General features: G+C 35.0%; 2 protein-coding genes across 2 annotated transcripts; one reads left to right on the forward strand and one right to left on the reverse strand.

Annotated features, from left to right (window-relative positions):
• Positions 1-1,526: 1,526 nt before the first annotated feature.
• On the reverse strand, positions 1,527-4,321 carry LOC108910031. The gene is made up of 3 exons (XM_018714524.1): positions 4,256-4,321; positions 4,092-4,152; positions 1,527-2,011 (listed from the first exon to the last, which is right to left on the reverse strand). Exons 1-3 carry the CDS (start codon positions 4,319-4,321, stop codon positions 1,527-1,529), a joined length of 612 nt encoding a protein of 203 aa, XP_018570040.1.
• A 4,979-nt stretch (positions 4,322-9,300) lies between these two features.
• LOC108910032 (RE1-silencing transcription factor-like) lies at positions 9,301-10,305 on the forward strand. Its single transcript, XM_018714525.1, has one exon. It carries the CDS (start codon positions 9,301-9,303, stop codon positions 10,303-10,305), a length of 1,005 nt encoding a protein of 334 aa, XP_018570041.1.
• The last annotated feature ends 10,094 nt before the right edge of the window (positions 10,306-20,399 follow it).

A 20,399-nucleotide genomic window follows, 5' to 3' on the forward strand; every position in this document is an offset into this window, starting at 1 on the left:
TTGTGTTTTTAATCTTTAACTTTGCTTTCAGCATCAAAAATGTGGATCACAATGTAGATGGTTTGTAAATTTTCAGTTTATCGAAAAAATATGCCAATAAAACATAACACACTGCAACATGTATAAAGTTACTACTTTTCGTAAGGTAATAGCAAAAATATTTTAGTAAGTAATTTATTTATAATACCTGGAGAATATGGTGATTATGAAAATGCACACACAAATTTGAGTTTCCCTACTGATTTTTATATTTACTGTAGCTGTGAAAAGAGATATAATGCTAAATACTGTAAAGTGAACGTATGAACTTGTAAAAATGGTAAGTTTTGAATAGTACATAAATAAGATCAATCATTCTTATATTTAGTTTTGCGTGAATTTCTCTAAGTTCACATTGATAAAAAACAGTTAATCTCTTTTTCAGCAAATTTCACAGAATAAAAGAAAAACCAGTTTATTAAATCAAAATTCACTTACTACGTACATTATAATAATGGATAGGTATAGTCATATGTCTTAATTTTAAATCATAAAATAAACGAAGACAATGACTTATAATTAAATATAAAATATTTATGCTTTTTTAGTATTTCTGTGCAGTATAGACTGGAAGTAAATTTCGTAAGATTTTGCTTAAAAAATATAATATTGTATTGTTTTATATATTTTTATAGTTTATAGATGTTCTGTACTTCATTGCTTTAATATTCATGATTAAACTTTTATTATTATACATTGCAATTATGGTTACAGGTATGTATCTTATAGTCATATAATTATAATTATTATATAAAAAATAAAAATAAATAACTTTAACAATACTTAAGAAACGAACTTATTTTAATATAAAATAATAGTTAAATAAACAGAAGTTACTAGTACAATTTTTTTTGCACCTTGCTCAGTCCCTACAGCCTTTGCCGAAATTAGAAGGTACATTCTAGATAATCAAGATCGGGAAGAAAATTACGTGCAGATATTAAAATTTTAATTTTGTTTAAAACAAATACTTTCTCTAATATCTAGCATTCGTAAAATATTTCTTTTGAGTATAAGTATGGATGGCTTGCCAATATACAAAAGTTGTAAAATAGGCCGGTCTCTAGATTTTATTTACTTTGTGGTCTGCTGTGTTTTATTACTTAATACTTATTACTTATGTGGTGTATACGTTGTCCACCAAAATAATTATCACGTTAGGTAGAACTCTAATTCTTTATTAAATAACTGATTGACACAAAAATTTAAATAATAAAGGTACTGGGTTACAGCCACTTGATGTGCCGGTCAACTAGAGAATGTGTCCAGATTGCCTGCCTAAGGGTACGGTCAACTACCTAGAAGGGCGTCATTCTTTAAGATTATGACACGACAAGTACTTCTGAGACAGGCAAATCTGCTTCAATACTATTTCTTATTCGTAAATATTTTCTATGTACACAGAGGCGTACCAGGGAACGTACCCCCCTGCTAGTGCTAACGTTACTTAGTAGAAACGAAAAGAAACAAGAGAAACTATATACATATTAGTTGAAACCGCCTTGCAGTCTATCTGGGAATCGGACATGTCTGCCTGCTCTTGTGGTCCTGAGGTTCCTGATGACATTATCTTTCTGGATATTGTGAGGACCACCCGGGTTGATTGTTTCCTCGGATGCGATGTAGGCTGGTTTCAGTCTATCAATTGAGACGGTAGTATCACGTCCGTTGATGTGGACGACAAACGTTTTCTCGTTCCTCTTTAGAACTTTATATGGTCCGTCGTATGGCTGTTGCAGGATACGCTTCGAGCTGTCTCGGCGTACAAAAACCTGATCCGTGGTGGCGAGGTTTTTGAAAACAAAAATTTTTTGATTATTGTGCCTTGACCCGTCACTGGGTCGTAAGTCTCTCATCAGTTGACGGAGCGACTTCACAAACTCTGCAGCGTCTTCAGCGGCTTGGTCTGGATGTTGTGGGGCTAGGAACTCTCCATGCAGGCATAGGTGCCGAAAAAAGACGAGTGGAGACCCTGTGGCGTGATAATTATTTTGGTGGACAACGTATACACCACACTTATTTATAAAGCTTTATATTAATAAATCTTTTGAAGCATTTTCAATGTATTTCCTACTATGGGTTCGATTCAACGGACAGAAAAAAATACATCCCAAAACGTCGATCACACTCCATGTAAGATTGGTGTAAAATTTGTGTGATCATTTTGTTCTAAAGTAGTGAATAGTATGCATGAATAATTTAGCAATATTCTTAATTTTGTATCGATTACCACATGTGTAGTTTTAGTTATAATTGTAGTATTGGGTAGCAAACATTTCATAAACTATATACAACTTAATTACTTGAGCTCATCGCAATACGACAGTTTCGTGCCATATACACATTTTTAATACACTATTTGTTAAGTGTAAAATATAACATGTATTTTGCTTATACACCACGTGATAAGGTTTCTGTAATCTGTCGTAAACCGTAAATTTAAAATTAAATTTTGTTTCGTTCATCACAAAGAACTATAAAAACTACATCTTTCGTATGTTCGTGTCAGCAGATAAGTAACGTGTTTTTGGATTCTGTGTGAAAGTGGTTGCTGTGATAATGAGGCAAGCCTTTAAAGTGATTTAAATCCTGAAATTTTATTTTTCGTTGTATACTTTCACCTTTGATTAAGGTCCCCAAACTTATCATTACTATTTTTTTTTAAATCAACCATCAGTACTGTCTAAAAATATTTGCCTTTTTCAATGATTCAGTAACANAAAACAAATACTTTCTCTAATATCTAGCATTCGTAAAATATTTCTTTTGAGTATAAGTATGGATGGCTTGCCAATATACAAAAGTTGTAAAATAGAGTTTTGGCCAACCCAATTATAGACCATATACTATTTATTTTGCCAAATGTCTCAATTGGGTCGGCTTTTGCTACAACGTACGACTGCTGTGGCATACAAGCCTCGCATATCACAGCGAGTTTTAATATTACTATTATAATTAGAAAAAACACCACAATTCCGTTTATTATATTTCAAATTATAAATAAGAGGTTTGAATGTGTGTTAAAGCAATCTAAACAAAAATAAGGCTCACGTTTGTTACATTTCATTATTGCCTTTAGATTTGGAAAAGACCTTTTTCGTTTTCTTGTCCAAATAATTTTTTTAGATCTCAACGTAGGTTAGTTCTTGGTGTATCAATATAATGAGTCTTGTTGTCCAGTAAAACATTGGTAAGATCAAGACTAGTATAATAGTTATCGTCTTGAATTTAGTAAATATCTTGGTAGGTTGACTACAATGTTTGTTGGAACAGAAGGTACCACCTATCCATTATTTTCCCTTGCAGTTAGGGTTTATGTACCGCTCTCTATTTTCAGTAGAAGGTCAGTGACCCATATTGTCCGATCTTATGTTATTGGTTGGGCGAGGATACAAACATTTTCTTTTTTGTACCGGAGTAGGTGAATGCGTGGGGGTAGATGTACTGGGACGTCCCCGTTTTTGTCCATAGTTTTTCCCGCCCAACATAAATCTCGAGCTAATACAGTTTTGAATTGTAACGGACATTTTTTCAGTTTTATTTAGTTGCTTGTTGATTCTTCGTATTAACAACCATGCATTAATGATGACAAGGTCTATTATATGGCAAAAAATTCGCATGTACCATTTTCTGCTTTTGATTTTTAGAGGGTACAATTCAAGAAGAGAATTCTGTAGGTCTACCCCTCCCATGTGCATATCATAAATGGTGACAATGTCTGGACAATCAATTGCTCTCCTGGTATTTTCTGATTTGAAGAATCTGCTAACCTTTGTAAGTGGCTCTGTTCAAGCAAATGTGGATATCAGAGAAACTATTCTGTTATCAAACTACTGTACACAATGCAATGTGTAGATACACCATTTGCTTTTCAATTACGGTTTTCAGTTCCTTCAGGCAGTTTGACCTGACAGTTGCAACAGTTCTTATGCCCATTTTGTCTAAATAGCTCAGTACGGAAAGCGAAGAGGAGTAGTTATCATAATATAATAATATAATTTTATGATTGATGTGTCTAGTGACTGGTCTACAAAACAGAACAAAGATATTACTGGCTGCTCCTAGATTGGGTTTGCTGGGCATCGGAGATGTATCATTGTTACTACTGCAAAACTAAAAAATTTGAAGTAAAACCACTAACCCCAGATAACACATACAATTTATACCCCCACTTATGGGGTTTCTTTGGATTTTTCGTCTTTAGAGCAGTTCTCACTTTAAACGGAATAATTTGCTCGTCACAGGATAGGTGTTCTTCAAAAGGTAGTTTTAGACAAGCCATCTTTATTTGATCGAGAAGTGAAGAAAAGTGCGGAAATCGTTTGACCTCTTCAAACTTATGTAGAGACATTATGTTTGCAATATGATCCTAGTCTCAGGTCTCCAATACCTGCAGATTGAATGTTGCCTTATATTGGCCATCCATACAAAAATACCTAAAAATTGCTCTAATTCCTTCGAATCAACATGAATAGGTTTTTCTGATCTTACTTGCGCACTCTACAAACAAGTCTGTTCTACAACTTTTCCAATAGACGGCTATCGCAAAGACTTAATCAGTATTTTCTGTGTTCTGACTCAGTCCATTTGTTCAGAAGTTCCCTGACCACACTGGTAAATGTGCCACAGAAGAGCTTCAGACCAATGATCTCCGTTTCGGATCCCTTCCTAGCAAATTCATCGGCTTTCTCATTCCGTCAACGCTTTTGTGTTCTGGCACCCAACCCAACCTAATAGTATTAGTATTAGTGGTAGCCAGTTCAGTCATCATAAATTTTGAACTTATATCTTGTGTGTGCCTAAAGCGTTAATTGCTACTTAACTGTCAGAGAATATATGAGTCGTCTATTTCCAAAAGCGGCTAAATCCATTGTCATTTTTTACCTCATTGAAAAATGTAGAGGAGATTTTTGTAAAAATTGTTTGGTTTAATCGGTTTTGAAAGTAAGTTGTAGATTTAGTTAGTTTTGGAAACGATTCTATACTATATAAAATAAACACTTTATTCTGTGGACTTGCTTTAATAAATAATAAGTAATATTTAATTGAAATAAGTAACAAATGGACTTTATAAGAAACATGAGTATCATTAACATTTTCGTCATTACAAAAACTGTCCCAATTCATTTTCTTCATCTTCTACTGGCTCTGTCATTTTCTTCATCTACACTTTCTTTAGCTTGTTCTAAGACAGATTTGTAATATTTCAAATCCAATTCTTCACTTTTTTCCAGTTCTCTTCAAAATGCTTTACCAGTTATTATTATCAACGTTTTTTAGTTTTTTAAGATTAATTTGTAATTTATTCAGCAGAATGAGTTGTGGATACATGTAAGAAATCTGTTTCTTCTGTTTAAAAATGCTATTAGCATTATTTACATCTGAGCAATAGTTTGGCTCTCCTGTATCTAGGACTTTGATTGATCTCGTGATTTCGTTAACAGCTGCTCAACAAACGTCTACGTATTTAGCCGATTCTGGTAATGACACGATGATTATATTTTCACATAAAGTGATTGTATTTATCCCGTATTATTTCTCAATATCTGATTGGACTGATGGAATTTATCCGAAATTGAATGCAAGTTATCGTGGTTATTACCCGGTTTTGGAACTTATTATGATTTGTCGGCCTCAATTACAATGACTTTCAGATGGTTTTGTAACTTTTCTAATACAACAATCGAAAGGTATCACTATTTTCAGACATTTTCAGTGTTAATCTCTGATGAATTATCTCGAAAATTTATGTTTGCAATATAGTAGGAAACCTCCTCAAATCAGCTGGGTCTGAGTCCATATATTCCTGCACCCGTCTCTCTGTCTATTTTGGAGTCGTGAGTAAATCATATCAGGCTCCATCTTTCCAGCGTGTCAAACTTTTCCTCTCATTTGATTCTCTATTCGAGTCGCAAATGGCTTGTGAAAGTGAAACTTTGAAACAATCTTGTCGGATACCATCCCAAGAATTGGTTCCAACATAGATGTAGCAAGGCTTCTAGTGCAACTGTAGAGGTTGATGACATAGCCCCCGTTATACACAAACAGACCATTCTCTGGATTTGATTTAGTTTGTGGTCTGCTGTGTTTTATTACTTAATACTTATTACTTATGTGGTGTATACGTTGTCCACCAAAATAATTATCACGTCAGGTAGAACTCTAATTCTTTATTAAATAACTGATTGACACAAAAATTTAAATAATAAAGGTACTGGGTTACAACCACTTGATGTGCCGGTCAACTAGAGAATGTGTCCAGATTGCCTGCCTAAGGGTACGGTCAACTACCTAGAAGGGTTGTCATTCTTTAAGATTTATGGCACGACAAGTACTCCTGAGATAGGCAAATCTGCTTCAATACAATTTCTTATTCGTAAATATTTTCTATGTATACAGAGGCGTACCAGGGAACGTACCCCCCTGCTAGTGCTAACGTTACTCAGTAGAAACGAAAAGAAACAAGAGAAACTATATACATATTAGTTGAATCCGCCTTGCAGTCGATCTGGGAATCGGACATGTCTGCCTGCTCTTGTGGTCCTGAGGTTCCTGATGACATTATCTTTCTGGATATTGTGAGGACCACCCGGGTTGATTGTTTCCTCGGATGCGATGTAGGCTGGTTTCAGTCTATCAATTGAGACGGTAGTATCACGTCCGTTGATGTGGACGACAAACGTTTTCTCGTTCCTCTTTAGAACTTTATATGGTCCGTCGTATGGCTGTTGCAGGATACGCTTCGAGCTGTCTCGGCGTACAAAAACCTGATCCGTGGTGGCGAGGTTTTTGAAAACAAAAATTTTTTGATTATTGTGCCTTGACCCGTCACTGGGTCGTAAGTCTCTCATCAGTTGACGGAGCGACTTCACAAACTCTGCAGCGTCTTCAGCGGCTTGGTCTGGATGTTGTGGGGCTAGGAACTCTCCATGCAGGCATAGGTGCCGAAAAAAGACGAGTGGAGACCCTGTGGCGTGATAATTATTTTGGTGGACAACGTATACACCACACTTATTTATAAAGCTTTATATTAATAAATCTTTTGAAGCATTTTCAATGTATTTCCTACTATGGGTTCGATTCAACGGACAGAAAAAAATACATCCCAAAACGTCGATCACACTCCATGTAAGATTGGTGTAAAATTTGTGTGATCATTTTGTTCTAAAGTAGTGAATAGTATGCATGAATAATTTAGCAATATTCTTAATTTTGTATCGATTACCACATGTGTAGTTTTAGTTATAATTGTAGTATTGGGTAGCAAACATTTCATAAACTATATACAACTTAATTACTTGAGCTCATCGCAATACGACAGTTTCGTGCCATATACACATTTTTAATACACTATTTGTTAAGTGTAAAATATAACATGTATTTTGCTTATACACCACGTGATAAGGTTTCTGTAATCTGTCGTAAACCGTAAATTTAAAATTAAATTTTGTTTCGTTCATCACAAAGAACTATAAAAACTACATCTTTCGTATGTTCGTGTCAGCAGATAAGTAACGTGTTTTTGGATTCTGTGTGAAAGTGGTTGCTGTGATAATGAGGCAAGCCTTTAAAGTGATTTAAATCCTGAAATTTTATTTTTCGTTGTATACTTTCACCTTTGATTAAGGTCCCCAAACTTATCATTACTATTTTTTTTTAAATCAACCATCAGTACTGTCTAAAAATATTTGCCTTTTTCAATGATTCAGTAACATAATTAGAGTGCTATAATAGGGTGGGTAAAAAAAATCGACTATTTTTTTACTTTATACTCTGAAAAATAGGTTGCTAGACACCTCTAGAAAATTCTCTCCAAATTTGAGCTCTTAATTTTAATAGGAAGGTTCTCCGCTTTACAATTTTCCATTTTTTCCTTAGTATTAGAAAAAAAAATTCATTTCACTCTATCAACTGTTCGTTAAAAATATCTCTCCTCATATACTTGTAGGAAATAAAACGCTCTACAAAAAAGTCTCTTACAATTTTTTCGTAAACCTCACCGTTTAAAAGATATTAAAGGTTGAAGTTTTATTATTTTAAGACAAATTTCTGTTTTGCTTATGAATTTTATAACTCGTTAACAAAAAATCATGAAATGCGCAATTCATAGTTCTGTAGGAAATTAACTGCTCTACAGAAATGGTCTCTTATGATTAGTCGATTAAATAAAGCGTTTAAAAGATATTCATCGTCAAATTCATAAGCAAAACAGAAATTTGTCTTAAAATAATCAAACTTCAACCTTTAATATCTTTTAAACGGTGAGGTTTACGAAAAAATTGTGAGAGACCATTTTTGTAGAGCGTTCAATTTCCTACGAGTATATGAGGAGAGATATTTTTAACGAACAGTTGATAGAGAGATATGAATTTTTTTCCTAATACAGAGGAAAAAATAGAAACCTGTAAAGCGGAGGACCTTCCTATTAAAATTAAGAGCTCATATTTGGAGAGAATTTTCTAGAGGTGTCTAGCAGCCTATTTTTCAGAGTATAAAGTAAAAAAGAATAGTCGATTTTTTTGACCCACCCTAGTGCTATAAATTTGTTCTATTTTTGATTCACATGAAGACAAGAAACTTGCCTGTACGTGTATATTGATAAACTATAGATTTGAGAATACTATATCTACATTGTGTATATATTCTCAATATTCTCTCTAACCTGTAGTTTTTCTACCTCATCTTTCACATTTGTTCATCCCTAAAAATGACTGTTAATTAGAATTGGCTCCCATTTTTTCCATTTACTTACCATAAACAGTTTCAGCAATCCCATTTGATGGACCTTGGTCTTCACAATTATATTCGCCACTTCTTACGTGTTGCACTGCTGGTAAATATGAACTAACCTGAAATTGGGTTTTGTAATAACTTCCAAGTGTTTAAAATTGATACACACACCCAAAAACACGTACTCGGTATGACTCAGTATATTATGTTGTACTCGTAGATATGAACAGATGGCACGGTCGTCATATTTTCACTTGGTTAATTGTTGTATTAAATTGATGGCGACTTTGGTCGATTAGAACAATACTTAGATCACTATGACAAAAAATACTCTAAGGTCTCAAGTATAGTTACTAATTTAATTAACAAATTTAAAAAGCAGCATCCACTTATTGCTCAAACTCAGAAAATAATAGTATGGTTATTCAACATCAATATCAACCCATTTAAATTTCTGCACTGTTACTGTTACGTAATTTAAATTTTTGGTTGTAGATAGCTTCGTTCTGGAAAAGAAATTTTTAGAGAAAAATGTTTGAGGAAAATGATCCCGAAATTGTTCAGTCATCAATCCAGCTTGAACCGGTGGAGGATCAGTCGATTCCGACAAATGAGCGTAAGCCTGCCAAGACATTCCAGTGTGGAAAATGCACCTACTCGGCCAAATACAAATCTGCTTTGGTGAGCCACATGATGAGTCACAGAACCCCTTCGGAAACGACAATGTACAAGTGCGAAGTTTGCCAGCACGAGACCAAAAGAAAAGCCGACCTCAGGGCCCACATGATAATCCACATGGACCCGACAGATGTGAAGCTCTTCTACTGCGCGAACTGCTCGTACTGGACGAGAAGGAAGTGCGATCTGAAACAGCACGTCGTGGTTCACCAGACTTCTTCGTATAAGTGTCCGCATTGTCATTTCAAGACGACCAACAAGCTGTATCTCGACAAAATACACTCCATGCGTCACAAAAATGAATCCGAGGTCACAGTATATAAATGCAAATTTTGCCTGTACGAAACGAAACTTAAGAATGCGCTCAAGAAACATTCGCTCGTGCACCAAGACCAGTCAAAACGGCAGGAGTACAAATGTAACTGGTGCGAGTTTAATACTAAGAACAAGGCGGCGATAAAGAGGCATATGCTGTTGGTGCACACTTGCCCGTCAGAGATTCCGATGTATCGGTGCGACATTTGCGGATTCCAAACAAAAGAGAAAGTTGGTGTGAAGAATCATATACAGAATAAACACATGCCCTCTGAGATTAAGTATATGTGTGCACACTGTCCGTTCAAAACTAAGAGCAGACAGTACATAAAGAGGCATTTGGTGCTGCATCGGGATCCTTCGAGCGTTAAGACGTACCATTGTAAAAATTGCGAGTATAAGTCGGTCCGAAAGGCAAACGTTCAGTTACATATGTTGACTCATGTGAAGAAAGAAGATATCCGTATAAACTCAGTGAATGAAGGTCAGTGTAATCTCGATGAAACAATTTTTTTTGACACTTTAGCAAGAAAGTATCAATGATCGTGTATTTTAGTACCGGGTCTATTTATTAACCTGAAACTTTCAAATATCTCGAGAAGTAAGCACCTTACTAAAAAAAATCAATGATCAAAATTTAGTCAAACATTTGAATGTTTCGGGTTAAAAAATACACTCGTTATATGCTTATTTTACTATGAATAGTTAGTTATAGGATTTTAGCACCGTTAAACTTAATAGTTAGGTTAGGTTCGGTTTGGTTAGGGAAACTGTCAGCACCGTAGATGTCGGTATAGTTATTTGTTTTGAAACGGCTGCCAAGTTTTCTTAAGTTAAATTACCTATTTATAGATGGCGCAATACGAAAATTATTTGGCAGCCCTAATTAGTTCTTATACAATNTCTAGATTTTATTTACTTTGTGGTCTGCTGTGTTTTATTACTTAATACTTATTACTTATGTGGTGTATACGTTGTCCACCAAAATAATTATCACGCCAGGTAGAACTCTAATTCTTTATTAAATAACTGATTGACACACAAAAATTGAAATAATAAAGGTACTGGGTTACAACCACTTGATGTGCCGGTCAACTAGAGAATGTGTCCAGATTGCCTGCCTAAGGGTACGGTCAACTACCTAGAAGGGTTGTCATTCTTTAAGATTTATGGCACGACAAGTACTCCTGAGATAGGCAAATCTGCTTCAATACAATTTCTTATTCGTAAATATTTTCTATGTATACAGAGGCGTACCAGGGAACGTACCCCCCTGCTAGTGCTAACGTTACTCAGTAGAAACGAAAAGAAACGAGAAACTATATACATATTAGTTGAATCCGCCTTGCAGTCGATCTGGGAATCGGACATGTCTGCCTGCTCTTGTGGTCCTGAGGTTCCTGATGACATTATCTTTCTGGATATTGTGAGGACCACCCGGGTTGATTGTTTCCTCGGATGCGATGTAGGCTGGTTTCAGTCTATCAATTGAGACGGTAGTATCACGTCCGTTGATGTGGACGACAAACGTTTTCTCGTTCCTCTTTAGAACTTTATATGGTCCGTCGTATGGCTGTTGCAGGATACGCTTCGAGCTGTCTCGGCGTACAAAAACCTGATCCGTGGTGGCGAGGTTTTTGAAAACAAAAATTTTTTGATTATTGTGCCTTGACCCGTCACTGGGTCCTAAGTCTCTCATTACTTGACGGAGCGACTTCACAAACTCTGCAGCGTCTTCAGCGGCTTGGTCTGGATGTTGTGGGGCTAGGAACTCTCCATGCAGGCATAGGTGCCGAAAAAAGACGAGTGGAGACCCTGTGGCGTGATAATTATTTTGGTGGACAACGTATACACCACACTTATTTATAAAGCTTTATATTAATAAATCTTTTGAAGCATTTTCAATGTATTTCCTACTATGGGTTCGATTCAACGGACAGAAAAAAATACATCCCAAAACGTCGATCACACTCCATGTAAGATTGGTGTAAAATTTGTGTGATCATTTTGTTCTAAAGTAGTGAATAGTATGCATGAATAATTTAGCAATATTCTTAATTTTGTATCGATTACCACATGTGTAGTTTTAGTTATAATTGTAGTATTGGGTAGCAAACATTTCATAAACTATATACAACTTAATTACTTGAGCTCATCGCAATACGACAGTTTCGTGCCATATACACATTTTTAATACACTATTTGTTAAGTGTAAAATATAACATGTATTTTGCTTATACACCACGTGATAAGGTTTCTGTAATCTGTCGTAAACCGTAAATTTAAAATTAAATTTTGTTTCGTTCATCACAAAGAACTATAAAAACTACATCTTTCGTATGTTCGTGTCAGCAGATAAGTAACGTGTTTTTATATTCTGTGTGAAAGTGGTTGCTGTGATAATGAGGCAAGCCTTTAAAGTGATTTAAATCCTGAGATTTTATTTTTCGTTGTATACTTTCCTTTGATTAAGGTCCCCAAACTTATCATTACTAATTTTTTTTAAATCAACCATCAGTAATGTCTAAAAATATTTGCTTTTTTCAATGATTCAGTAACATAATTAGAGTGCTATAATAGGGTGGGTAAAAAAAATCGACTATTTTTTTACTTTATACTCTGAAAAATAGGATGCTAGACACCTCTAGAAAATTCTCTCCAAATTTGAGCTCTTAATTTTAATAGGAAGGTTCTCCGCTTTACAGTTTTCCATTTTTTCCTCAGTATTAGAAAAAAAAAATTCATTTCACTCTATCAACTGTTCGTTAAAAATATCTCTCCTCACATACTTGTAGGAAATAAAACGCTCTACAAAAAAGTCTCTTACAATTTTTTGTTCGCACGGGCCATAGAAGTTTAGGTTGCCTCGGCTGGTCGTGGGTTACGAGCTAGATGACACCGAATGGGCTTAGTATCAGGTTGTCGTAGGAAAGAAATAAATTAAGTTCACAGAGACCAAAAAATAAGTTTATTTATATGGCGCCACTAGGGTTCTACAGGATGGACAGCTCTGCTTCATTCACTCCCCCTTAGTAGAGTGATCCGACCATTTTTACACGTGTGAAAAATATAAAAAAACTTACAGTGGGTTACATAAGGTATTAGGTTCTAGATATATGTGGCCAATATATCTTACAGCTCCCAGTCCAAAACCAAATCTGCTTCGGATGCTGGATTCAGGTAGCTAGCGAGATAACTTGCTACTAACAATATAGTTGCTTAATTGCTGGATAACTCCATTACTGGATTACTACTGGATATTTGCTTGATANTTACCTATTTATAGATGGCGCAATATGAAAATTATTTGGCAGCCCTAATTAATTTCTTATACAATATGAATATCGGTTGACTACTGTATCAAACTAATTTTGCAATTACAGTATAGTCTTGCTAATCTGACTCCTCCTCTGTACACCGAATATTGTAGTCTGAACGATTTCGTTCTATTTCGATGTCGATGGTAATCATGTTTCTATAAACATTCCCAGTTGATGTTTTGTGATTCACAGTTAGGATTAAATAACCTGCAGTATCACTCATATTTTTATAATGGCTATTGATCGGCGCCGTCATAAAATTGTCAATAGGTGAAAAAATCGTTATTTTAGATTGAATTGAAAAAAAGTCATCGGTAATGTTTCTTGCTAAATTGTAAGACGTTTGGTACATCAATGTCGACAATATGTGATATTAAACACAACAAAGATAAAAATTGAGAACTACAGAATAAGGGCCTGGGAGCAAAAAAATTTTTACCTCAGCTAGAAAATCCAAAAGTCTCCTACAAGGACTAAAAAGTGCTCTTGTTTATGGTGCAATGTTGGATAAAAAAGCAATTCTTTTTAATAAAATTACCGAAAATAAACAAATTTCATGTTATGGTTAGACTGTTTTAAGAAAGATACACAGAATTAGACACTCAAAAATTATGTGCGGAAAGTTGTCAAACAATCTGTCCCGAACCATTAAAGTTACTTTTTTGCCAAAAAAAAAAATCGCAAATGTCATAAAAGTTCAGTGAAATTTTAACAGATCGAGACATTATTAAAGTCGCCCTGCGATATACTGAAGACGAAGATGACAATAATGTGAGCCAGAGTGAAATTAAAGTGGCTCATACAGAAGCTGTAAAATGTTTCAATATACGAGTTACCTTTTTTTTCAAGGTCCGATCGGTCGCGAAATTAAAATTGCAGTGAAAATCAAAAATGTTTTATTTGCAACATTTAACTACACTTTCCAACTATTTCTCTAGATAGTCGCGGCTCCGACTTAGATATTTGTCCTAGCTTGGAACTCATCTTCCAATATCTCCGTCATAGAAGGCAGGCGCCTGTACTTTCAGCCAATTCTCTACACTGGTCTGCAGCTCGTTGTCCGAGCCAAAATAATGTCCTCTTAGCCAGCGTTTCATATGAGCAAATAGATGAGAATCAAAGGGAGCCAAGTCCAGGCTTCGTAAAGGGTGAGCAAACACTTCCCATCGAAAACGCTACAGCATGCGGCCGAGCATTGTCATGAACAATGCTTGATTACAATATTCTTCTTCCCTTGTTCTGAATTGCCCTTCATAGTCGTTGAAGAAGCTTCAGTGATGGCCGTGCCACATTTCATGAGTTCCACCAAGAGAACTCCTTTTCGGTCCCAGAACACAGTAGCCTTACACTTTTTGATGGGAGAGCATTCGCTTGCATTTCTTTGGTTTACTCGGGGAATGTTTGTTTCTGTGTCTCGTCTCCTGTGACAATTTTGTTCAAAAAATCTGTTTTATCATGGTAGCGCTGGAGAAGCGTTAAGGCGGCGCTCATTTGCTGTATTTTGCGATGGTCGGACAACGATTTTCTCGAATCGCCTGATCCACTCGCTGAACAAAATTATCGGGTGACATTCGCTTTCTTCACTGACCGTCTGCATCATGAACGTCTGTTCCTGCACCATTGCCGTACTTTTGCTGTCACTCATGAAAGTTTCATCGTATACATTACTCAATCGTCGATGAATTTCGGCTGCATTGCACACCTCAGCATGAAGAAATCGAATTAAAGCACACACTTCACACTTGTAGGCACGCTCAGAACTGACAAGTGCGACGTGACGTCATCAACGAGCATATTAGAGACATTGCGCGACCAATCGGACCTTGAAAAAAAATAGCGAAATATTTGTTAATCTGAATATTCAGATATACCTATAAGTATTGTTGGACTTCTCTCAGTTATTGATCAACAAACGACACTAATAACTCTTATTTAACAGTATTTAAACAGAGTAATGGATTAACGTAACATCACATCTACACTCTTTCACATTTGTCTTTAGTCTCCCTGCCTTTCCGTCCGAATTTCCGCGCCTTGGCCTTCATTTCTTATCGTTGTTTTATAAACAACGGCCCCAGTCGAAATAATCCCCTAGCAGTATAAAATCCCAAACAACGCATATTTAAAATAATAAATTTAACGAGACTATTGTATAAGTTAAAATATATTTAATAGTTTTTAATTTAACTGCAGAACTTACTAAATTCTATTCGAGTTCCTCATTAATGATTTGGATTGCTCTTTGTGTTAATTATATTTCTGCAACAAATGTGTTGGTAATTCTTTTGTTCGCAAATGGGAATTTCCCCATTTTCCATAAGTGCAATATTTTACATATACATAAGGTTCTTTACACACGTGTTTATCAAAATTTATTTATTTCTAAGAATAATAATTTAAGTTTATGTGAGTGTTGGATGTACAATTGGTACTACTATTGATATTCAATCCTTGTGCCTTATTAAGTGTAGATTTTACTAAAAATTTTATAAACCTTTGTTTATGAGAATTGGAGTTAAATGTGAGAAGTGTGTTATTGATATTATTTGAGAATTAAAGGTATTATAAAAAGGAGGTTTATCAAGGTCAAGATTTATATTAGGATCAGACATTTCCATTTCTGATATATTGTTAACAATACTATTAGCATTAGAATAGGAAACCTCACTCGCTAATATTTTATTAGATATAGATATGGAGATCAGTGGCGGCTCGTGAAGGAGGACTCTGGGACTCCGCCCTCCCCCCAGATATTTTCAAACTATAAACTTAAAATAATGTATTTATTTAAATCAATAAGAAATCTAAATAGCATGCATTCAATATCTCTTGGATGTTAGGTTGGTTGCAGAAAGTGCTTGTGCTCCGATTAGCTCAGATTAATGCCATCTGCCATCTATGATCGTACTAAAGAGTTATGTTTGACCGCGCGAGCAATCCCCACTCCATTGCGGACTGTGAAATCTCGAGTCCATCGTGCAAGCATATTTTTACAAATGATTGGATAAATTGGCACGTGGAGGGGATAGGCGACGATAGTCTCGCGCACTTTGTTTTGGACTCCATGAGGCAGTAACCCGTATCACTGAAGTGTGGTTATACGTGTTTTGTTTTTGCTTTGGCGCTCTTTAAGACATTATATTTTATAAGTTAAGTTTAAAATGAGGGTTTGTGAAATAAAAAAAACTTGTTATTAATAATTTAAGTTTAGAGGAAAAAGTCGAATTGAAAAATAACGGACGTCCAACGCCAGTGTTGAATTTAGTTCAGGTGCAGAGAGAGTGCAAAAGTAGGCCGGCTTTTATTCGCAAATTTGATAAAAACATTTATGTTGTGTGGTTGTGACGAAACAAATAGATTTTTTTGTTTTGTATGTTTATTGTTTGGAGGAGGCGAAGAAAACTGAACGGAATATGAAGTTTTTGACTTGAAACATTTACCAGGCAAGATTAAGATGAAAATTCTCCTAAACACAAAAATAAGTTGGTGAGTTTTTTGCTTTTAGGAAGAGTAAATATTGCTTCTTGTTTAAGTAGTGCTTATCCGGAACAAATAAATAGTCATAACGAAACAGTTAAGAAAATCGATTTCTTCTTTAAAAAATTATAGATATCTTAAAATTATGTGGTACATGTAACCTTCCTCTTCGTGGAAATAATGAAAAAAGTGACTCGGTAAACAAAGGGGTATTTTTAGAACTGATAGACTATAGTGCAAAAATTGATCCCGTTTTAGATAAACATCTTAGTGATGCCCATGTTTTTAACGGAACTTCAAAAACTATACAGAATGAACTATTACAGTAATCTACATAATTGTATCCTAACTGGATTGGTTGATCGATTACCCACTTCAGCCCCCACACGTTGAAATTTTACTTCTCGCATTGTATCTAAGTAGCTACTGTACACACTGACAGTATTCATTTTGAGGTATTTGCAAAACACAATGACTTTCAAATTCATTAAATAATTTCGCCTGCGGCGCTATCGTATGCGTCCTCTTTTCAAAATGCGCGCTCCCTGTATTCAAACCCACAGGCCGCCACTGATGGAGAATTTGTTTTACTAGGTTGTTTAATATATAAAATAATTTTAGTCTACAATATAACCTTGTTGTCTCGATATTAGAGGATCTTAATCCATAACGCAGAATTATTACATCTCATTTATGTAGACACCGTTCAGTATTATCAAATAGCAAAAAAATTAAGTTATTTCTTCGGTTGTAGTTTTATTTTACCTATAATGTTAACTTTATTTGAACTGGGTTTCCCTACTGATTTTGATATTTACTGTAACTGTGAAAGGGATATAGTAGGTACTGCAAAGTGTTAATCTGTTGGGGAAAGGACCACTTAATCCTTTAAGGGGTTATACGCAGTTGCAAGGCAAAAAAAAAACGTTATGAATTTTTTCTGAAAAGGTATTTTATTTTACAAAAACAAAAAGTATTGGTAGATTTAGTGGCAACATCTAAGTTTATAATGGCACTAATGATTTGTAAAAATATTGATCTGATGTGCTACAGTAGGTCCTCTAAGAAAAGGTGTTCGGCGGTGACCACGATTTCTCCGGTTTAGTTCATCTGAAATCAAAAAACCGAAAAGATTCTTTTAGTGGATAGATAAAGCTAGGTATTGATCGAAGGAATAATCAAAATTTAGATTTTTGACAAAATGGCGGCTTCGTAAAAAAAAATTCGAATTTTCGAGCAAAATTGCCACTTAAAATTGTTGAAAAAAATAGAAATAATTATCCAAAATCTTATTTCTTCGATTAATACCTGAGAAATATGTTTGAGAAGGTTGTGTTAAAATTTCAGACCGATCGGTTGAGCCGTTTTTTAGAAATCTTGATCTCCAACTTGGAAAACATAGTTTTGAGAAAAACGCATTTAAAGTGTCGGAAGAAGTTTACACGTAGATAACATTTTTTTTTACTTACATGGAGTCGTCTATTCCAGGGCCATAAGATGGACTCTCTGTAGCATCTTTTTCTTCAGCACAAGCTTTTTCGAAGTGTTGCTTGGTGGCTACTTTCACACAAGAGTGAATATTTTCAATAATCAAGTCATAGGTATTTTGCATCAAGCAAGTTGCCATGTCCATCAATCCACAGAATTTACCTGCACCTTTCAATCCTATTCCAAGAATTCTCATCACAAATATAAATCGTGTGTTTATCTCATAAGAATGCTTGATAAAAGGACTGGAGTTTATGGCACGAGCCTCACACTTATCACACAGCAAAACGATTTTAAAACCAAGACCTCGTGAAGCTGTTTCAAATTTTATACTTTACAAAATCACTTATTGCTGTAAACACTGTTATAAAGTTCGAAATTTTATATTCAATAGAAGAATCACGGGGAACTAAAATCTCCTTCTGTAGTTTGAATTTTTTTGTAAACGCACTAAAACTACTTTCATCTGTCTCAGCTGTTTTTGGATTAAATAGGTACTTTTTTTTAGATCGTGATAAGTGCACTCTTCGGTTGCTCTTTGTTTTCTACTACACTTAAGTGGCATTTTAATTAAGATTTAAAGTCAATTTAATTGAATTAAAAACACAAAACTGAGAACAGAAAGTTAAAACTGAATACACGACTGTACAACGTGGCAGAACTGTTTGTTTGAATTGTTGTGATGTTCACTTATTTCTTACAAGAAGACTCGATTTAGTCTTCTGGTATAAAATGAACCACTCATAAGGTCATTTAATACTTAGGATAACAAAGAAAGAAAAGAACAGCTTCTACTCTCTACTGGTTTTTACTCCGCCTACTTTCTAACTGTAAAAATTGAATTTTTGAAAATTCTAACTGCGTATAAGTCCTTAACGCGCAAATGTTTTTACAGGTTTTTATCGGACAACTTCTTCATTAGGGGAATTGTAGTAAAAAAATTATCAAAATATATACAAAACCATTTACCTTCCAAGTTATGTGTCATTTTCAGAACTACTCTTTCACCTGTCAAGACTGGAACCTTCTTTTCCTTGGTAAATCTCAAATGCGTCTAAATAACCGGTGGTGGCACAACAACGCCCATATCTTGAAACCCCTTTTGATGGGTTTCATCGGCATATACTGTTTTAACGAGCTTCTACCTTTGAAGGCTACCATGCTTTCATCTAGAGCAACATTTCTATCTGGAGTGAACGATGCGGCGAAAACATCAGTGAAGGGGTCAATGAAGGGTCTAATTTTATAAAGTTTGTCAAAGCCAGGAGTGTCACCTGCGGGCATTTGAGAATTATCATTTAGGTGAATATATCTTAGTATTTTCAAAAATCGTTTTATTGGGAAAATATCTGTAATTCTTATATTGTGATAGTTTGTATTTCTCGACCAGTACCCTCGTAAACTAGGTAATGAGTTACATCCCATTATGATTAGTACTCCTATGAAAGCCTTTAACTCATCTAGAGAGAGAGAGATCTAAAGTCGTTTGCTTCTTTGTCGCATATAAATTGGACTGTTGTAAAATTGATTCCAAAAATGTAGATGTTAGGAAAATATTGAGGAAGTCTATAGGTTTCACTGAAGCTACNTACCCGAAGTATAGTTAGCATAAATACAATAACAAAGCCTGAAAACTTCAAATTTTATCTGCACTGTTGGTCCTTTCTCATGAACAAAGTTGAAATTCATGTATTTCCTTGGTGCAACTGATATTTTTTACATGGAAAACCTTGGATTCCACTGCCTCCTCCTCTTCACTGTCGCTGGCAACAAGGGCTGGTTGCAGGGGTATAGGTTCATTTGGTTTATAGGTGATATCAGTAACGGAGTCATCAGAATCATAATCTTCATTTCGTTCTACTAATGTACATGGGATGTTATCTAGTTTCTCTTCTCTTTGTCGTGACGATGATCTTGAGAGATAATGGGTGGAAGAAGGCGTAGCAAACCCAGAAGATGATTCGGTCGACGAGATATCAGAAGATGATCTTGTTTTGCATGAACTTCCAACATCTTGAACATTATCTTCCGCATCCGAATCACCATTGATGTCTGAATTTTCAGGCTGATCTTCATATATTTCTAATAGTTCAGCCAATTCATCATCTGTTATTAATGTTTTTTTCCAATAATTCCATCGTTTGAATTCCATTTTAGTAAAATCTGTACAAACGAACGTTTTTGTTCGTCCTTATTTTAAAAAAGAAGGGGATGAAAAAAAAGTAATTTTTTTCGTGTAAGATATTATTATGGGGATAGATAAATTACTCCGAGGAGAAACAAAGACTTTATTTTCAAAAGTCACAAAAATAAGTCGGAAAATTTCGGACACCACAAAATGTAAGGTAAGGG

This window comes from Anoplophora glabripennis, unplaced genomic scaffold (genome assembly GCF_000390285.2).
Source record: "Anoplophora glabripennis isolate ALB-LARVAE unplaced genomic scaffold, Agla_2.0 scaffold513, whole genome shotgun sequence".
Classification (NCBI taxonomy): domain Eukaryota; kingdom Metazoa; phylum Arthropoda; class Insecta; order Coleoptera; family Cerambycidae; genus Anoplophora; species Anoplophora glabripennis.